At 34.5% G+C, this 19,677-nt stretch overlaps 1 protein-coding gene across 2 annotated transcripts in view; it reads left to right on the top strand.

Moving 5' to 3' along the window:
• ANTXR2 (ANTXR cell adhesion molecule 2) overlaps positions 1 to 19,677 on the top strand; it is a 143,546-nt gene that overhangs the window by 87,782 nt on the left and 36,087 nt on the right. Inside the window, exon 17 of one of the 2 annotated variants that reach the window (XM_057729061.1) lies at positions 9,955 to 10,157. The exons of the other annotated variant lie outside the window; for it this stretch is intronic. Coding sequence (XP_057585044.1) covers positions 9,955 to 10,044 — 90 coding nt within the window. The 3' untranslated portion in view covers positions 10,045 to 10,157. Of the gene's footprint in view, positions 1 to 9,954; positions 10,158 to 19,677 lie in introns of those variants that run through there. 2 annotated transcript variants of the gene reach the window in all.

Genomic DNA, 19,677 nt, shown 5'->3' with positions numbered 1-19,677 from the left:
TTCATAATTTTTCAGATTTTAGGAATCTGATATAGTCCATATATCATATACTATGTAAAGTATCATCTCCTGAAGCTCATTTTTGAGACATTCTGCTACAGAAATATTAATTACTACAAGTGGATAAATATAGATCATAAATACTCTCAAGTTAGTTCAGGTCAGGTTTTGCTTCCAAATGACTTTTGGTGACAAACTTAACACAAACTTTTCAATTTTCAAAGATTTTGTATTTCAAAAAAATAGACAAAAGATAGTAAACTTTTAATGTGTTATTAACTAAAATTCCAGTTTTTTCACTTTTCACCTAGAGATGTGATTTATGATTTTTAAATTTGTTTTTATTTAAATGCAGGACTTTAAGCTTACTACATATCAATTGTTGGTTCAATTAATTGATTTGCTTTTCCATCAAATATCTATTATGATTCTATGTGTGCCTGATACAGTGTGACAATCTTTTTCTCATAATACCTATTGTTGATGGCTTCGCTGCTTCCAAAATTTTGTCACTTAGTTCAAGCCACTGTTCAAACCTCAGTGAGAGCCTTCGCCACAGGTTGACGCTCCATACAGTTAATTGACAAGAATATGGTAAAGCTAGGAGATCACCAATAGTATAAACTCAGTTTACCATCTTATTCTGAGGATATTTAATACATTTTGTTAAATAGCTTGCTGAATTTAAGGTATAATGTATATCTACGTATTCCTCCATCCAACCAAACCAATGATCCAAAATAATTTGATCATGGAAATCAGGTAGGAGTGACATGATTTGCTCTTTTACTTCTGATTATTGCTATGATCCTTTATAATATTTATTCTCTTTTTAAACTGGGGTTTGATGTCAAATCTATAGTTATCAGCATATAACTTTTTCCCTTTCAACAACCTGAGAAATCTTTGCCCTCCCCTCTTTTTTATTTCTCATCTCCCCATTTTTCATGTTTCACAAAGATTATTAAGAATATCTGAGTTTCTGTCAACTCCACATCATCTACCAGGTCTTCTTTATTTGACAGAATTAATTCCAATATAAAATTCCCATCCCCCATACATACCTGACTATAACCTGTATTTTTTCAGAGATTAAATTATAGAAATACACTGCAAGAATCATTCTAATACTTTGGCAGAATTAGTGTTCTGTATGTTATTAGGACAACTGAAGAGTCCCTACATTTTTTATATATTTACATTATGTTTTAGGAAGTTATCATACTGTTTCGGTTGCATGGTCTCTAGAATGCTTTCCTTCCTCCACTCGTTCCTTCCTTCCTTCCTCTCTCTCCCTTCCTCCTTCCCTCCCTTCTTTTCCTTCCTTGCATTCATCCATCTAATCTGTTTCTTCTCAAACACGTTTATCTCCACTGTGCTTTCACTTTCACAGCTGCTAATTTATACCAGTTTATGCATTTCTTATTTACTATGCTAATTTTCTTTTTTGCTTCTTCTGAATGAAGTCTTTCAGTTGCTCTATTCTTTTCCTCATGAGCACAGTAAATATTGTTATTGGTAAGGCCAACCCATGTGACTCTGTGGTATTTGTGCCCCAGAGAATCTGCACCAATCATAAGACAGTTAATCATAGTAAATATTTGGTGGATTTTATTGAAAAGACTTTATAACTGGAATATATCAAATGTTATTATCCAAAAAGTAATATTTAATTATTTGCCTAAACTCATGTTTGCATGGTGCATGGCATAATCTGTACTATAGACACTCCAGCATCCCACAAATTTTATTTTAAAAAAAAAAAACATATATTTTTAAAATTCCAGTACTTTTTTGCTTTAGAGTAGCTTTCATTTGAGAAACAATTTACCTAGTAAGAAACTGAGGACCCAGAGGCACAAAGAGGATAAGGAATTTAGAACATATTTGGCATAGCTAATTTTGCTGTATGATATAAAAATGGGGTGATTTGCTTGGGTAATGCTTTACCTATGCATGAGAAGAAGACCGTGGCTAACTGTTACCTTCTATTTATTGTGGCTAGTAGTTAAGCTCTCAAACATTAAACTGCTTGAACTCTATGGTTTTTATCGATTTAGTTTATATAGACATGGTTTGTCTCACAGGATTACATGGGGTAGAGGAAAATTTAAATTTAGGAGACTAAGATGTCCAAGTAGCAGTGTCCTCTAGTTTTCTGGCTATTCTTTGTTTTGAGTTTTTTAGGCACGCCAGGGCATAATCATTGAATGAGAAAATTAGTCTTGGAGGTTTTTTTATATAGCTTTAGATAACTAGACTTACTTATAGTTAGGATCCATCAGCCTAAGGAAAGGTAAAATTCTGTCTTCAAATTTACTCCCCTGAAACCAATCAGTACTTGATTAAACTAAGTTAAAATATTGATCTCAAACTACTCAGACAACTCACAAAAGATTTCATAAATATGTGTGTACTATATATACGGTATATGTAGGTATATATATGTATTGATATTGATTCCCACTAAAAAGGTTTGTCTCTGCACATCAAGTAATTCATTGAAACAAATGTTATTAGCTTTTCAAGGCCAGTTCTTTTCAAGAGAAACTCTCTTAACATACAAATTGGTGAATACATTTTGCAAATAATTTTGTTATTTTCCTGTGCTTGTAAAGGCTTGTGTGTGTTTGTTTTTGATTATGCTTCTTACCAAATGTGTGTACAATGGTATATGAGGGGTGCGTGTGTATGTGTGTGTGTATGTGTGTTTAAAGCAATTTGTACATTATAGAGATTAGGACTTTTGGAAACATTTTCCTATCACTGGACATAGATGTAGTTTGTTTTATATTGTCAAGAAACAAGTAAGAATGCTTTCTCATTTCTGAATTTGAAAGGAGGTAGTAGTCACTCTCTTAAAAAAAAAAGACAACAAACTACACTGCTTGAGAGACAATAAAACACAATTGTTTTCAGGTTGTGGTTGATGGTTCCAAAATAACACAACCTCTGCCTAGTCAACAGCGTGTTTTCTACCTTGGAAACCAATCTTGTCATTTATTTATAAATTGTTTACTGCAGATTCCACCTCTTGAGAGTTTAGTTTAATAAACAGATCCGCGTAAGCAGAACTAAACCCGGAGTCACGCACATTTACTCTGCAAGTCTCGTCACGCTGAATTTCAAGCCAAATGCTCTCCTTTTATGGCTCAGAGGCCGCACCGGGCCCATTTGCAGAATTCACCGCTGAATTGAAGCCCTTGATCAAGTAACTGAAGTTCAGGCATCAAGTATCAAAGCGGCGCGAGAGAGCTCTCGCTCTGCCCCTCGCTCCCGCTCCCTGTCCGCGCCGCCGGCTCCTGCCGAGGTGGCGGGGTCCGCGGGCAGCGCGCAGCCGGGCCCGGGCTTTGATTGTGGCTGCGACTCCTCGGAGTCATGAATGTTTCAGCGCGCGGCGCGCGGGGTCGGGGCCGCGCGTGCAGGTGCGAGCTAGCAGGTTGTCGCCGACATCTGTTTGCAGCGGCGGCAGCGGCCTCCCCAGCCCGCCGCGAGCGGCCGGATTGTCAGCGGAGGTAGTTGAGAGCGGCAGAACCGTTTTGGTCTCACATTCGCTGCCTGGAGGCCTGACACACCAAAGGTAGGAGCGGGGGTGGACACAGCTGCGCTCCCAAACTTGCCTTAGGCGCAAATAAAGAGATCTAATGCAGTTTGACTCCGCTGCGGTGGGGAGACGAGGACAGAAAGCCACTTCAGAGACAACTTAACGCTGCAACATCTGCCGCCAAGTTTCCAGGGAGTGACGGGGGACAGCAGGTACAGATCGAAGTCTCCACATAAACAACCTCCATGAAGCCCTGGACTCTTTTGAAGGGCCTCCATCAAACGGGCTGGAGTCCGCAGCAGGAGTTTTGTTTGGTTTTCAAAGAAGTGTTTTGTTTTTGCAATAACAAGGTAATTTATAAATGATGCATTACCATGCGTTCTCTTTTTTTGTTTGAGAAGAGGGAGTTTAGAGAAGCAGCAAAGCGAAGAAAGAAGAAAGCGCAGCCCTAGTTTGGGAGTTGTTCCACAAACCAGATAAATCTCCAAGGAGCTTCTTGTCTGTCATCGAGGTTATGTTAACCTTCAGACGGCAGTCCCTCGTTCACGAATAAGCAGACATAAATTTAAATACGGTAGTACAAGAATCCTAGTGATAGTAACGCCCGTGAAGTACGCCCACCATGTCTTTGTTTTTAAACGTATAGGGCTTTTTATTACGTGGAGATGAAATAGAATTAGATTTTTTCCAATTATTTAATTTTTTAGTAAGACGAAATTTAGAAAATTGCATTGACTTTACATTTTTTTGGCATTTATAAAGGCTTCATACTGATAGTTGGATATTAAAAATCAAAAGTAAGAATTACATGTTAACCGGAAGCATTTTTCTCTTTTGAGGAAGCTTTCCCCCCTCTACCACCTAGATTCAGCCACAAAAAAAAATAGGGATTTGTATTATTTTTGCTGGGAATGTTGCAAAAACTCATAATTGTGCGCACACACACACATCTATGGCATAACAGATTTGCTGAAAATATTTGTCTGGCAAGTAAAGCTCCAGTGTATGGTAAGGTAATAAAGATTCTATGGTAATATACGCTGTTCTCATTAATAATATTTAGGCTCCCTCACCTGAGGAGATAGCTGTGCCACCACGGAGATAAAGGAAAGGCGCTGACTTGAAGGTAGCCTTTGGAGTGGGGGCAGCTGGGGAGCAATGGCCTGGGGAGAAACGCTGGCATGTGGCAAAGTTTTCATCAGTCAGTGGTGAAATAAGCAACATAAGTGCATAGTGAGTTGCCAATTAAGCTACATTTATTATGGGGAGAGGACTTCTGTTAACTGTGCAGATATTTTCATTTTTTAAAATGATCGATGGTAGCTGCTTTTATTTAAATAATGTTCATTATAACAGAACTCCATGCCAGTCCTCTGTTTTTTAAAAAATCTACAGAAAGACACACATACACACACACACACACACACACACACACACAATCCCAACCTGAGAACATAGGTAGCACAGGTTCATTTAAAAGACACCAGAGAAGTTTGATAACTTCAGTGGCAGATGATTCAGGCTGGACCTCTGGTTACATCTCCAGTTCTAGATTTATGTTCACTCCTCTGTCAGTCCTGCTTCTGAATTCTTATGCTCAAAACAAATGGCTTCACCCTCTTCAATGGCGGCTTCTTCAAGGATTCTTACACTCCCAAGGATCACTGAACTCTGTCATGCTTAAAAATCACCCACTGCTCTATGCTATCAAACCACTTCATCTTCAGATTGAAGAGGCATCTGGAAGTCAGAGATTTTGTGCCACACTGCCTTTAAATTCCCCATTACATTTGCAAAACAAACCACTTGTGGGTGTTTCTAAGCAGATTGAAACCTTCACTCAGACAATTTGATATGTCACATGTTTTCAGTGCTTGGAATTATGCTACCAATGACTGCATTCTTTTTTTTTTTAATTTTTATTGGAGTATAGTTGCTTTACAATGTCATGTTAGTTTCTACTGTACAGCAAAGTGAATCATTTATATGTATACACATGTCCCCTCTTTTTTGGATTTCATTCCCGCTTGGGTCACCACACAGCATTGAGTAGAGTTCCCTGTGCTATACAGTAAGTTCTCATAGTTATCTATTTTATACGTAGTATCAGTAATGACTACATTCTTAAACTTAGTTTTTAGATTCCATGTAAATATTTTGTGTCATATAGCCAAACTTTGTAATAGATTTTAGGGGCTGTAAGATAGCCCTTTATTTTAGCCTTATTGAGTCAGTCCTGTTGAACACAAAATACCACAGTGCTTTCACACTTTTCTTTTTTATGGTTAAATGAAAGAGTAGAGAAACATATCAACATTTTTAAAAATTGTAAAGTGATTGCTTACACTTTATTTTTTTAAGATCTGAAATTTTGTATGATCCTTTAGGCCAATTATGATGCGACATCACTGGAAAAAAGTACCACTAGACTTTTCTACCATATTACCACCAGTATCTTTCATTCTTACTATCTCTTGTCTTTATGTTTCAGGGTATCCTTAAAATACCTTAAATATCCTGTTTAAATTAGTAGAGGAATTAACTTTGGTTTATACATATTTGAAAGACAAATTTTTACTAGATTAACTCATAGACGAACATGCCATTGTTACAATTCCACTGTCTGATTTGTGTGTGTGTATATATATGTGTGTGTATAATGTTTAATGTAAATATATGTGTATATATATTCCTATAGAACATATTTTCTTAGTGTGTATGTCATCAACTAATGTCTGTTGTGGAAAATAACAAATTCATAAAATAGAGTGCTTTTTTTTGATACCATTTCGTAGTTTAAATAAAATCATCTCTTAATTATGCATATAAGCTGGCAAAAGTGTTGACTCAGTTTGGTTCCCTAAAGTGAAATACAGAATATGCAAATTTTAATCATTTAAATTACCAAAAAAGCTTTATTTTTTTAAAGAAAGTATAAATAGAACTTAGATATTTAATTGGCTTTTTACCCCTCTGATCCAAAGTAACTTGTATTTAGTGGCATCATATACATGTTAGGTATTATTTATAAGTTTAGGTAGAGATATTTCTTCATTAATATTGATCAGCAACCTTTTGATCAAGAGACAAAAATTATTAAATTAGTTTAAATATCCTCTTCTTACATTAATGCACTGAGTTTAAAAACAAACCATTCTTTTTGTCATCAGTGAGCTTTGGCACACTAAAAGAATACTTTGAAAGTATTAGGAGTTAACATAGGCTGTCCAGGACTAAGTACATTATTTTGTAAGGCTCAATATACAGCTTTGTTATTGAGCACCTTGAGAACATCAATTAAATCATCTAATTGGGAGCAGAAATGTCAACAAAGATAGAATTTTTAGCCTTTCTTTTTCTGTGTTTGAGTACTTTTTGTACAGCCTCTATGTAATTTTAATTACAAAAGATTAGATTTATATTTATTTAAATAAATCATTTTACAATTTCTAATAATTTACAAAAATCTGTATTATTCTGTAGGTGTCAGAGATTCAGTTTTCAATTTAGAACTCAAAAGACATAGTCCAAGGAGTGGAAAAAAGTACATTATTTTGTAGACAGTTTATTACTTAAACAGAGTGCATAATGATGGTGCCTTTATGTCTGCCAGACCCCCATTTATAAGTTTAGTTCAAGGAAAACTTCATAACGCAGTAAATTGGCTTGAGTAGGAAGCTTTTATTGCTCCCTTCTTCTTAAAAATGAATTTATATTAATACATTATATAAGTATATAATTTAAGGAGAAATAAATGATTTTTTGGCTAAATAACTTTCCTTTTCTTTTTCTAAATAAAACCATAATTTTTATAATATACACTTATAAGCTAAGTAAATCATCTTTAAAATTGCTTCACATAATCTTATATTCTCCACTAATTCCGCTCTGAATCAAATCACAGCCTCTAACATTTGAGAAATTTGAAACTGTTGTAAACTTTGAGGTATAAAATAAAAATGATTTACTCTTTAAACTTTGCAATGAATTATGCTTAAGAGTGCCAGTGGACATTCACTTGTCTCACATTTTATTTATCTGACTTTGGATTAAAAATTAACTCTTTTATTTCAAAGGTTACAAGAAATTTCTTTTTTTCTCTCCTAATGCTTTTTTTTGCCTTTCAGTTAATGAAATTGGGATAGTTTTACAAACTCTTTCCCATTTCAAAATAATTTTATTCACTGAAATATCACATATCTCTCACCCTAGAGAGCTCTTTTCACTTAGAAAATATGGGAAAAAAAGATGGTTCTAATTTCCTGAACCTTAGAGTCCCATAATTCTTCTTCAAAAGCAGGTTAGTGTACTGAAAATAATACATATTATATATTGAATGTTTTTCATAATCCTATCCAGTATTAAGCACAGTTTGGTTTGCAGTCACACACATATCATATTATACATACCCTATCTTAACTGACAGAGTTAATAAATCTGTAAAACACACTTCAATAAAAAATTCAAATAGCACATTTATATACCTAGCATACAGATAAGAGGTCAAGAATAAAGAGCGATTACTCTCTGATTACTCTCTGATTATCTTTAACACTTTCATTTCTCTCCCTTCTCCTATCTCCTAACATTGGTTGATTCCTACAGTTTAACCCTTGATCTCATGTTTTCTCTCATCCTACTTTCTCTAGAGACCATATAGACTTTCACTGCTTTGCTATCATCACTATACACACCATTTTTAGGCACTTCTACCCTCCCTCCTCAATTCTACTTGCATGTCTTTGAAAGCTTATATGAATTTTCCTCATGGATGTCCTATTGTCACCACATTCTCTGTGTTAAACTGGATTAGCATATTCCTTATGCATGACTTTCATATTTTAACTTCACTTTCAGTTATTCTAACTACCCTTCACCTCAGGCATCTAAGCTGAGACTCACAGCTCTATGGTTCCCACAATGCAGTGAGCAGAGTCAAGACTTTAACTTTCTAATTCTGGGTATGATGTCCTATGCCAAAAACTCACAATCTTTCCCTATAATGTGCACAAGATATTGATTCAGTGAACAGAATTGTGTGTACTAGTGTCCCTTTTAGTTTTATAATAATTGATTAAAAGTAAAAATGAGCTATTGATGAATTTATGCAGTAAACTACTGATTCTTAAGAGAGACATCATTTTGACTTTGTAGCACTTAAATGTTTTTTGTTATCAGGACTTATAATTTTATCTTCATGACTCCACCCTGACACTAAGCTAAGACATCAGAGCAATTCTTATATTAGACAGATTTAAATTATCTCTTATAAAGATCTGGCTGAGGATGCTGATACACCAAAATGCTATTTTTGTGGAGCTAAGATTTATCACTTTGGGACAATGATTAATTTTTAATTTATAATTAAATCTATTGAACATTTCCTGAGTTATAATAGCACGACACAGTTATTTTCCCTTAGGTTGAATTCTGAATAGATGAAGGCTTATAATTTTTATTAATTCTCTTTATTAGGATACATTTATTATTTTCTTGCTTGCAGTTGCATTCTCATTTTTTAAAAAACAGATTTACTCTTTGTTTCATATTTGATCCAAGAGAAGTTTTCAGTGATTGAAATTCTTGTAAGATGTATATTTATCCCAGTGAAGTCATACATTACAGTGTCAGACTCTTGCATTACCATCTTCTGTGCAAGCCTACATGTGGCTTATGCCAGCTCTGAGTGTCTCATTAGTTCAGTTTATAGAAACGCTGGCTCTTCTCAACCAACAGTGACAAGAAGGCTGATAACTGAACTCAGTTCCTACTCTCCAGAAGTGTGATGGCTTTATCTGTCCTTTGAATGCAGATTTATGAACTAGTCTTATGCTCTTAACTAGATTAGTTCCTTTTCCATTAACTGCTTAAAGTAGGGCAGCTGTCTGAGCTGTTGGTTGTAAATTCGCTGATGTCTACTTCGTTAATCTCAGATACAAAAGGCAGCAGATAACAGGATCAAAGTTTCAGGACATCAAGTTTTCACAGCCTGAAATAAGCATGAAAGGGTTAGTGGTGTGGGGAATCGAAGAGATGGGAGGAAGTGTTATATTGGGGAAAATGACTTCTGTCATTAATCTTAATTAATTGGCAAGAGTTTTAAATCTGAGTTATTAATACTGAAGTTAAGCCCTTAATACACTCTTCATGCTTTGCCATCAGATGCTCTTTTATAAGATAAGGGGTTTAGGAGGGAGAGAAGAGAGAGAGAGCGTGTGCGTATGTATCTTACATAAATATTTTCATTTACATCTTTCAAAGATTTCCTTGGATTAATATTCAGGCCTTCACCTTTTGACAGTTACTGTAGGGCAGTTAGGAATTATAGACAAGTAACAATAAATCCAAATGAAATTTCTAGATATAGCAACAGCAGTAAATCTGAATAATATTACTTTCATGTTTACCAGCATACAAAATACTTCACTGAAGAGGAAATGTTAGATTATGAAATAGAAAGAGGGAAAATTAGGAGCAGAAAGGGGAAAAGAAGCAAATAAAAAGGAAAAAAAGAATGAAGAATGGGCAAGAGATTATTCTTCTGAAAAACTTGCAGGCAATAAGAGAATTAAGTGTTTATTTAAATAATAAACTACAAATTATGTGTTCGTATAGTTCCATATTCCACGGTGACAGACCTAATCATTTGGAATTAAACAGATTTAATTTGAACCTTGAAATGACTAAGTAGCCTTTCCGTAAAGTTCTTTTCTTCTCTTCCATGTAGCTGTTCCACTCATGTTTGTCAGGTTTATCTCCCTTTACTATTAAATCTTTGTTATTATTCCATGATCCTTTTCAGTGTGAAATTGCAACTAACTGTATTAACTGTGAGTATATTGGCCAGGGGGGCTATGGAAAAATGGCTTCCAGTTCTTCCCGGGGAAATCATCAAAAGGCAGATAAAGCTTCAGAATTATGATTTCAGAATTATATTTCAGATTCTCCATGTATTTGGGTAAAATGAAAAGGTCTGTAATGAAAATATACAACACACTAAATTAATTTAATTTTTACACATATTTCTTACTTCTGATGACTGTGAATTGAATTTCAATAGCAAGTTATAGCCAGTGACTTGAATATTGTTGTCTAAAAATTTTAAATCATAAATTTGGTTTTGAGATATGTTTACTCTTTACAGCAGTGTTTTTTTATGATTAGTTTTAAATATAAATAAGATAAAACATGAAAATGAAATTGTATTTATTTATTTATCTGTTTTTGCATACTGTAACTAATTATTGGAGAGACAATGCAAAAATCTGCGTGTATCAAAGAGTTTAGATTTTAATTTTAAGCAGTGGAAAACCAGTAAAGTTTTGGAGCTGGATAGTAACATAACCAAATGAAATTTGGGACAGGAGGGGAGATAACATGTGTTTTTCTGAACAGTTTAACCAGGTATCAATGCTTTTATACTTATGTCTAGTCTTTCATCATGAGTTGAAAAATGAATCACATGAAAATTGTGATATAGTAAGCCTGATGGATTGTCAAGTGTTTAAGTGGTTTCTTGGATGAAATAACACTTTTTTTTCTAATAGAAATACCATCTTTTTTTTGTTTTGTTTTGAACACCAACTTAGATTCATTAGCTAAAAAAAAGTCAGAGATTCACGGATTCATGTATTTTTCCTGATTTGTCAGAGGTCCAGGGGACTTGTTTGCTTCTTGGGAGTATTTACATAGATAACTGAAGCTCAGACTGGCAATACAGATGTACATGAATGCATGTATTTATTCACATGTACATGCATGCATGTGGGGGGGCGGTGTTCATGTGTCTGATGGGGGTGAAAGCAGGGCATTGTGGTTGCGGAGGGCACTCATAATTTCAGGAAAGAGGGAACAATTTCTCCTCATGGGAAAGACTTGGGACTCAAATTCAGCTTACAGTCATTGAGTACCTACTGTGTCTTAGGTATGTTCAGTTAAGAGTGTGTTCAACTCTTAGTGCTAAGAGTTAGGTGTCATTTTATTCCCATTTTATAGATGAAGAATATGAGACTCAGAGAAATTTAGTGCATTTGCCAAGGTTACATTGCTGAAAAACAACAGAGCCTAGATTTAAACCCAGGTTTTAATTTATTTCCCACTCAGTGAGTATCCCATCGTGCCATGCCCTCATTGTGCAGTGTGGCACTTTAGTCTTCTCCCCAATCAGTCAGTAACTGAGTGAGTTAGGGCTTTTATACAGGTAGAGAAGTGCTTCTTAAAGTTCCAGCTTTGAATCTGATTCTCTTGGGGCCAAAATGATCTATTTTGTACCTATGTCGGTATCCATAAATTGTTTTAGCATGTACAGTTGAAATTAAGTCTGCAGTTGGTTGAATCTGCAGATATAGAAACCGTGGGCAGGGAGGACCAACTGTTATGCCATTTCATATAAAGGACTTGAGTGTCAGTGGATTGTGGTGTCCTTGGGGGTCTTGGAACCAATCCCCCGTGGCCACTGAGGGCAGAGGGACGACTGTATTCAGAATGCATACATATTACCCTATTATTACATATAATTTAAAAAATAATTTAACTCTGCATGCATCTATAAATAAAAGATAATATTTAGAAGTGGCAGTAACTTCCGCAGGAAGTTCGTAAGCTGTGTGGAATAAGGAACTTCTGCATCATAAAGGACCTCAGGAGTTATGTAATTCAGTGCCTTCTTATACTGCAACTAATGCTGCCATCTCAATCCTGGGCTCCTAAAGGAAGAGCATGTTCAAAGGCACAAGACAAATGAAATAGTTTGTATATTTCAGGAATTTCAAGTAGTTTTCTAGGCTGGAGCAAGAAACTGGGAGTTGGGGAGGTAAGTTATGGGAGGAAGGCAGAATTATAGCAATTCCTAAAGCCCTTGGTGGCATATTGGAAAGATCACTACATTAAGAGTCAGAAGATGTGGGATCGCTATACTCTCATTGACTAGCTTGGAACCTGGCACAAATTTCCTCATCTCTCTGGTCCTCAGTTTTCTCATTTGTATTTAGAGAAATAAATGATCACAAAGATATCTTTGAATTCTTGAAATCTTGTCTTTTTATCTAACTCCAACCAAGCCAGCCCCATGAAGATGGGACTTTTCCTGTCGTGCTCACTAGGATAATCCCAGGACCTTGTGCATTGGCTCTCTGACAGTAGACTTAGTAATCTTTGAGGAATGAAACAATTTATGTAGGTAGAATGTTTGGTCCATTGTTTACAAATCTGTTTAAATTAATTCATACTTTTTTAGTAATTAGACTTTTCATGAGGCCATCAATAATTAATACATATAAACATTTTACAAGTTACTATAAGAATTAAAAATGGCATATATCCCTCAATATTCTGAAATAGCTTGAATAACTATAACAACATTATGATTCTAGATCCATAATGGATATTTTATTACTATTACACTTTAAATAAATTGAAAATAACTGCACATGGAGAAAGTAAAGAGGATACATATTTAAGGGAGTAGTATATTTGAATTTTATGCCAGTTTTCTGTCTACGTATAAGACATGTCTATTTCTTGCTGCTTCTTTCATAAAAAGAGAAGATATTAATATGTGATTTTGGATTAGCCCCCTTGTCATTTTGATGTGGCAATTTGCTGCCTTATGTCACAACTGCAAAGTAATTTAAAGACAAAGTTTCTCTTATTTAATACTATTATAAGCATTGAAGTACTAATGTGTTCCTGTCATTAAATATATATAGCTACATGGAACTGTTCTCCCTTTGGGTCATTCGGAAATTGATTTTCTAACTTGGGCTAACAGCAGTGGACAAATGTTAAATGAAAATCAATCACTTTGATTTAAATCAGCTAAATACACTCCTTTTATTAAGTGGTCTTTTTCGCTACAGCTAACTAGATGACAAACAACATTTGTGGTGACCTCTAGCCTTTGAATGCTTTTCAGTCAAACCTCTAAGGACAATGGTTTGATCATAGTTTTATTCTTATATTAGAATTATCTTACTCTTGATTAGTTAGATAAAAGTATTTTTTAGATATTATTTATAAATAGAAAATTTCCATATTAATATTATTTTAACCACAAATTGTTAGACCTTTAGTATTTCAAGTCTGTATCAGAAATATTTTGTTACAAATACAATTTGGATAGAAAAAGCAACGTTATTGGGAAGTACAAGGTTCTAGCAAGACGTGGAAACACAGTTATCTTTAACTTCGTTTTTACAACTAGGAGAGATCAACAATCAGGAAAGACCCCTAAGTAACATATACCTTAGATAATTACACTGATGTTGGGACAATGTCAGGATCCAAAACTGTGATGGCCAGCGTAGAAAGTGAAAACTTGAAGAATATACTTAACTAAAAAATTAAGAATACAGTTCTATGGAAGTCAGTGTACATTGCCATTGTTAATAATATCATCATCAGTAATGAAAAACCAGCATAATCAATAGAGCAGCAGCTATGTACCAGGCACTGTACTAGTGACCTTACATGTGTTACTGTAATTCTCAAAACAACTCACTTTCCTTAACTCCATTTTATGGATAAAGAAACTGAGGATCAGAAAGGACAAGTAAGTTGCCAGCATTGCACAGAGAGATGGTGAGTGAGTGGTATTAACTTTGTTTGAACTTTTTAAAATAGGTTATAGGAAAGGTTAGTGTACATTTAAAGTCTGCTTTATGTTTTAAAATTAATTGGCCAATTATGTAGAAAATGCACCACAGTTCAGAATTGTGTTTCAGTTGTAATTTATAGACCCATGTACTGAATTGAGAAAATTATAACAAAGAAATTAAATTGCAAAGTCCACTATAGAAATGGGAATTACTAGTTAACTATTTAAATAACATAGGAATCACTAGTGACTATTTAAATACAAAATATCCAAAACATAAATGTTAAGTATTTTAATCATGTTTTTGTAAATATCGGGGTCAGAAAATTATCTGTGGATTTATTTGGGGGCACCTACAGACATTATGCAAGAGCCAAGGCTTAGGAACAATTATAAAACATATTTTCTTTTAAAAAAGGAATAAAATATAATTAGTGTTAGAAAATATATTGACAGGTTATTCTTAATATTAAACTTTAAAAAATTGATTGTTATTTCTAATCTATAAAGTCAAACTAAAAGGAAGAGTTCCATCCAGAGGCTAAGATTATGACAAAATTCCAAGTTATGTTTCCAAATGTGCTTCATATCAAAACCCATGTTCACTATAGAAAGGCCATAATTTTTAGATTAGGTTACTGTTTGGCACAGTCATGTAATTTATTGTTTAGAATCCCTCTTGAAATCTAGTTTTCAGACTATTTCATCATCATTTTCGACTTCGGTTAAGTTTATATTGAATTTACTGTTTATTTCCTCAATCATTCTCTCTTGCTTGAGCTCTCGTTTTGATCTATGGAGCAATTGATTCCACTTGTCAAATTTATCTCTTGATCTAGCTGCAAATATCGTGCCCCAAATCATCCTAAAAAAGCCCACTGAAATGGTTTTTAAAGGGTCTTCTCAGGTACATTAGTGAAAATTGAAGCAAACAGGCTTCCAGCCATTACTTTTAAAACAAATCCCTAGCATGTATGTAGTGGGAACCGAAGGTTGAACATCTGCAGGTTGATGGCCCACAGTGTAAGTGGTCCTTACGTTCCTTCCGCTGCACGTGGGGAGGCCAGGGCTTCCTCACCATAAAGCTTCTTTGATCAGGCATCTTGAAAGACTTTCATTGTCATGGCATGCTGACATCATCATTATTACCCTTGTTGTTATTTTGCTGAGAAAATACCTTTTTGCCAAACTGCAGTAAATAATGTCTCCCTTATTTCCAAGGTATCATTCTGTGTACTCCCTCTCATATAAAAATACTAATATCAAAATTAATAGTAATGATAAGACAAACTTTTGTTATCTGAAGGCATAAGAACCATGTCCATATAAACTATGTTTCAAAGATTCAGTTACTATATTTTTAGTAAACAGTTCTTCTAATTCTTTATAAACATTTACTGATTTGTTTCTGAAATCTTTTTAGGAATAAGAAATGGGGAAAACACTGGAATAATGAATGACATTAATGAAATTATAATATATGCCCTATAAGAGTGCAGGTGAATATCTCTTTGAGTTAAAAAATTATTAATGCTAGAATTTTTCTTTTTGGTGTGTTGGAAAACATGCATTTAAACACATTTCTGACTTTTGTCTTTTCTGAATTTTTGGTTGAAATGTTTTTCAGTAAAATTAGACTGAAAGGAAAATGAAGTATAATATTGTCAATAGACTCTTTTACCTAAAGCGAAATAAAAAAATTTAATGGTGACTAGATAGTCCTTAACCATCCAGAAATTTATGATCTATTCGGGACGGAGTATAAAGTAAAGCTTCAAAAATTATAATTCAAAGCAGAACAAGCAAATTTCAGTTAAAAACAAAAAGAAAAAGTAAAGCCAATTGTACAAACTGGATGAATTCTAATTTCTAATCCAATTTTCTACCATTGTAAGGTCTTGAAATTTATGAATGTGCTCCTTTTGATAAATACTGTATTTGAAGCATTAATATTTTTGCTTTATGTTAATTCTTAGTAATGCATATGCAAAGGTATTATAGATAATTTATACTATATATCAATATAGTAAAGAATGGTATAAATATATATATATAATTGGATATGTACATATACATCTCCACAATTATAATTCCACATCAAACAAATAATAACTTGAAAAAATGAGGTAGAATATGATGTGAGAGGCATAAAAATAAAATTGTTTTTCTTGAGCACTCTATTTTTAAGCAGTCTTTGAGATCTCAAAATATTTGGTACATAGTCTTCAATAAATTTTTAATCTATTCAAAGGACCAAGAACACATATATAAAAAATAAAATAATGAAATATTTAAATATCAATTCAAGGCAGTAATAAGAGATGTAACAAAAATGTTGCCTAATTATTTCCAAATGAATGGTCTAGACATTAATTGCTATTTGAGTTATCAGGGAAGAGCACTGCAGACAAGGAGGTAAGGTGACAGTTTACAGAGGGAGAAAGATTTGAATTAACCTTGAAGAATTTGTATAGGTAGAGAAGGCAGAAGAGTTCACATTTGTTCCCAGACAGTGGCTCAGCTATTTGTTTTAGTCATTTCTAAGGTCTATGTGGGAAAATAATGGGGAATAAATCTATGTCATATCTATTTCTGAGGTGTCTAGTATATTAGACTAACACTTAGCAATCAGTATCCAGAAGATATTTCATTGTACTGTTTCTCAAGCTTTTAGATTCTTACCCCGCCAGACAAATCATTTACTGAATTTTGTTTTCTAGTTCTGTATTAGGACCTTATGAAAACATTTTTTAAAGCATATTAGCTTCAGACAGGCAGTATACTCGGATAGATTGAAGGAAAGAACAGAAGGCTGAACTAATGCACGAACCACTGAGTGAGGGCACTGACCAGGGCAAGGGACAATGGTATTCCGTCAGAATGGAAAATAGGAGTTGCAAAAGGGCCTTTAACAGGACTGGATTCCTAAGGGGAGCTAGGTGTATGGCAGGGAGAATAAGGAGAAGAGGGAGCACCTGAGGATGGTGCCATGGAATTGAGCTCGAAGAAAAAGTTGGAAATGCTCAGTAGCAAGTTAGAAATACTGGTTTTGGGGAAAAAAAAAATCAGACCTGGACATGAAGACTGGAGAGGCTCCTTAGATAATTGAAACTGTGTTTAAGAGACTGAGGATCAGTTTTCTCCTACTTTAGTAATGGGTATTTTCTTTCTTGTGGATTAAGACTAGCATCTAATTTTAAAATTAGAATTCGCATCCCAACCTCTCATTGGCATATATTCTTATTTTCCATTTCTTTGCCATTTTTAATAATATGAAATGTACAGAAACTGAAGTACTCTTCGAATAATCTACAGTGGAGGGTGGGTCAGCAGAGGGAATGAGGGAAAAAGGGAGAAGAAGAAATATTAGCTTTGGTTTGTAAAATTCTGAAGCTATTAACTTGCTCCAGCTATTTTCAGCAGCCTGATTCTTTCAAGAGATTTAGATCTGTTATCTACTGGAGATGGAGCCTTTTTTTCTCCTAAAGCAGTGGCAGTTTCATAAGTCAACAAGGGAATAACTGAAAGAGGAGGGTCTGTTGGTTCTTGTGAACCACTGTATCTGGAAATAAAGTGTTAAAGAATGTTATGAATGATGATTTTGGATGTTTTGAGAGGCAGGGTTCAAATAGTAACTACTAAAATCTTAAATCGACTAGGGAAAGAGTATGAGTGAAGATATGATAAAGGAATTTTTGGCTATTTTCTACAACTGTTTCTAAGATTGATAATCCAACAGAGAATTTTAGGATGACTGTTTAGTTTAAAAGAATGTGAAAGCGTACTGAATAAAATAATGAATATCGAGTGGGAATTTTTTAAGAATGGAAGTTTTCTAGTAGTTTCATAGACTTAGTTGGAATCATGCATTGCTGTCCTTCAAAGAGGACAGCAATGATATGATAGCTGTTCTAGTCCTTTCCTAATCCTGCAATTTTGAATATAGTCATCAGTTGTGTGCCTTATTTTTTCAATATCGGACCTTAATTCATAAATTATACTATTTGTAAATTGTATTTTCAGCAAATCTTTGTAGGAATGATTCACTTTCACTAACAGAAAGCAATTTAGGTTTGACCGACTTGTCCAGTGGCTTAGGAGATAACTAAAACTTATCCCGTACCTTCAATGTGTCAGCTATGTTGCATTCATTTTTCACTATAGTCCTCATAAAAAGTAAATTCCCCATTGTGCACATAGGATGTTAAAAAAAGGTTAAACAGCTGGCAAGTAATAAAGTTTCAGCTCAGTTTCATGATACCAAAGCTTTCATTCACATTACACTGGAGTTAGTGACTTGTGAAGATATAATCTACCAAGAAGTAAATTCTTGGGGCATTGAGGACACTGAGAGTTTGTGTGCATGTTTCTACATATATTATTAATTGTATATTTTAACCTGTGGTATTGGCTTGCACTTTCCCAGGAAGGACCTCTGTAGAGAAAGGGATTATGGCAGTATGGTCACCCACCTGGGATGGTGACAGCTGCCACAGCTGAATCCAGCCCTTGTCATCATTAATGACCTGCATTTGACACTTTATCCCAGCCATCCTTGTTTAGTGTACAATGTATTGCATTAGAATAATTACTACCTGTCATCCTCTATTTAACAGACAGCTCTTAGTCACCCCAGACCTGCAAGTGTCACTTGGTAATATACCAAACCCATCTTAGCTCCTGTGTTCTCATCCTGTTTGTGGATAACTGTGTCCTCTGTCTTTCCTTTTTTCTCATGATATTCAAATACATTTTATACCTAAATTGAAGCACTTTCATTCTGTCACTCATATGGAAAGGATTCATCTCCTTAGTTTTTAAATACTAGCCAGACATTTATTAAGGGATAATATCTTCTGAACATAAGGCATGGCCAGTGGATTTAGAGTCTCTATTTGTCCTGCTAAAAATACCAGAGAGTTAGAATAGAAATCAGAGAAAAAGATGGTAGTGCTGACTCAAAGAAAGGATGATGACCAACTCCAAAGGGTGTAAATCATGTACAGAAGGTATTATAATGCTTACATTAAAAACTTTGTTTTAATTTAAAGATCTGAGTTACTTCCAAGGACAATTTCCTCTCTTCCTTCCTTCCTCTCTCCCTTCCTTCCTCTCTCCCTCCCCCCCTCCATCCCTCCCCCCTCCATCCCTCCCCCCCTCCTTTCTTTCGTTTTTGCATTTAGTTTAAGGGAGACACGGGGGATTCACTAAATTACTGAAATGGAAAAGAACTCCATCATGATTTTAAGTCATCATAATATTATTACATATTTATTTGAATGAGTTTAGAAATTCCTTTGTCGCAGAGATTGAAGACTGTGACTCTTTTACAGGCTTGTATTATCTTTGTTTTGCTTAAGACTCATAGGCATCTGTTTTGGTTTATTTTACTTAGGAGAGTTAATCTAAAATGTGCTTCTGAATTTTTGTGTATCTTAATTTGACACTTCAAGAAAACAAAATGTCATGCCTGAAATTTGGAATAGCACATGCCTTGTATTCATTATGTAATTTACCCCAGCTTTATTGTCAAAAGACC

The sequence above is a fragment of the Hippopotamus amphibius genome, chromosome 3 (genome assembly GCF_030028045.1).
Source record: "Hippopotamus amphibius kiboko isolate mHipAmp2 chromosome 3, mHipAmp2.hap2, whole genome shotgun sequence".
In the NCBI taxonomy this organism is placed as follows: Eukaryota; Metazoa; Chordata; class Mammalia; order Artiodactyla; family Hippopotamidae; genus Hippopotamus; species Hippopotamus amphibius.
The sequence above is the reverse complement of the archived record's forward strand: the minus strand, read 5'-3'. Positions and strand labels throughout refer to the sequence as shown.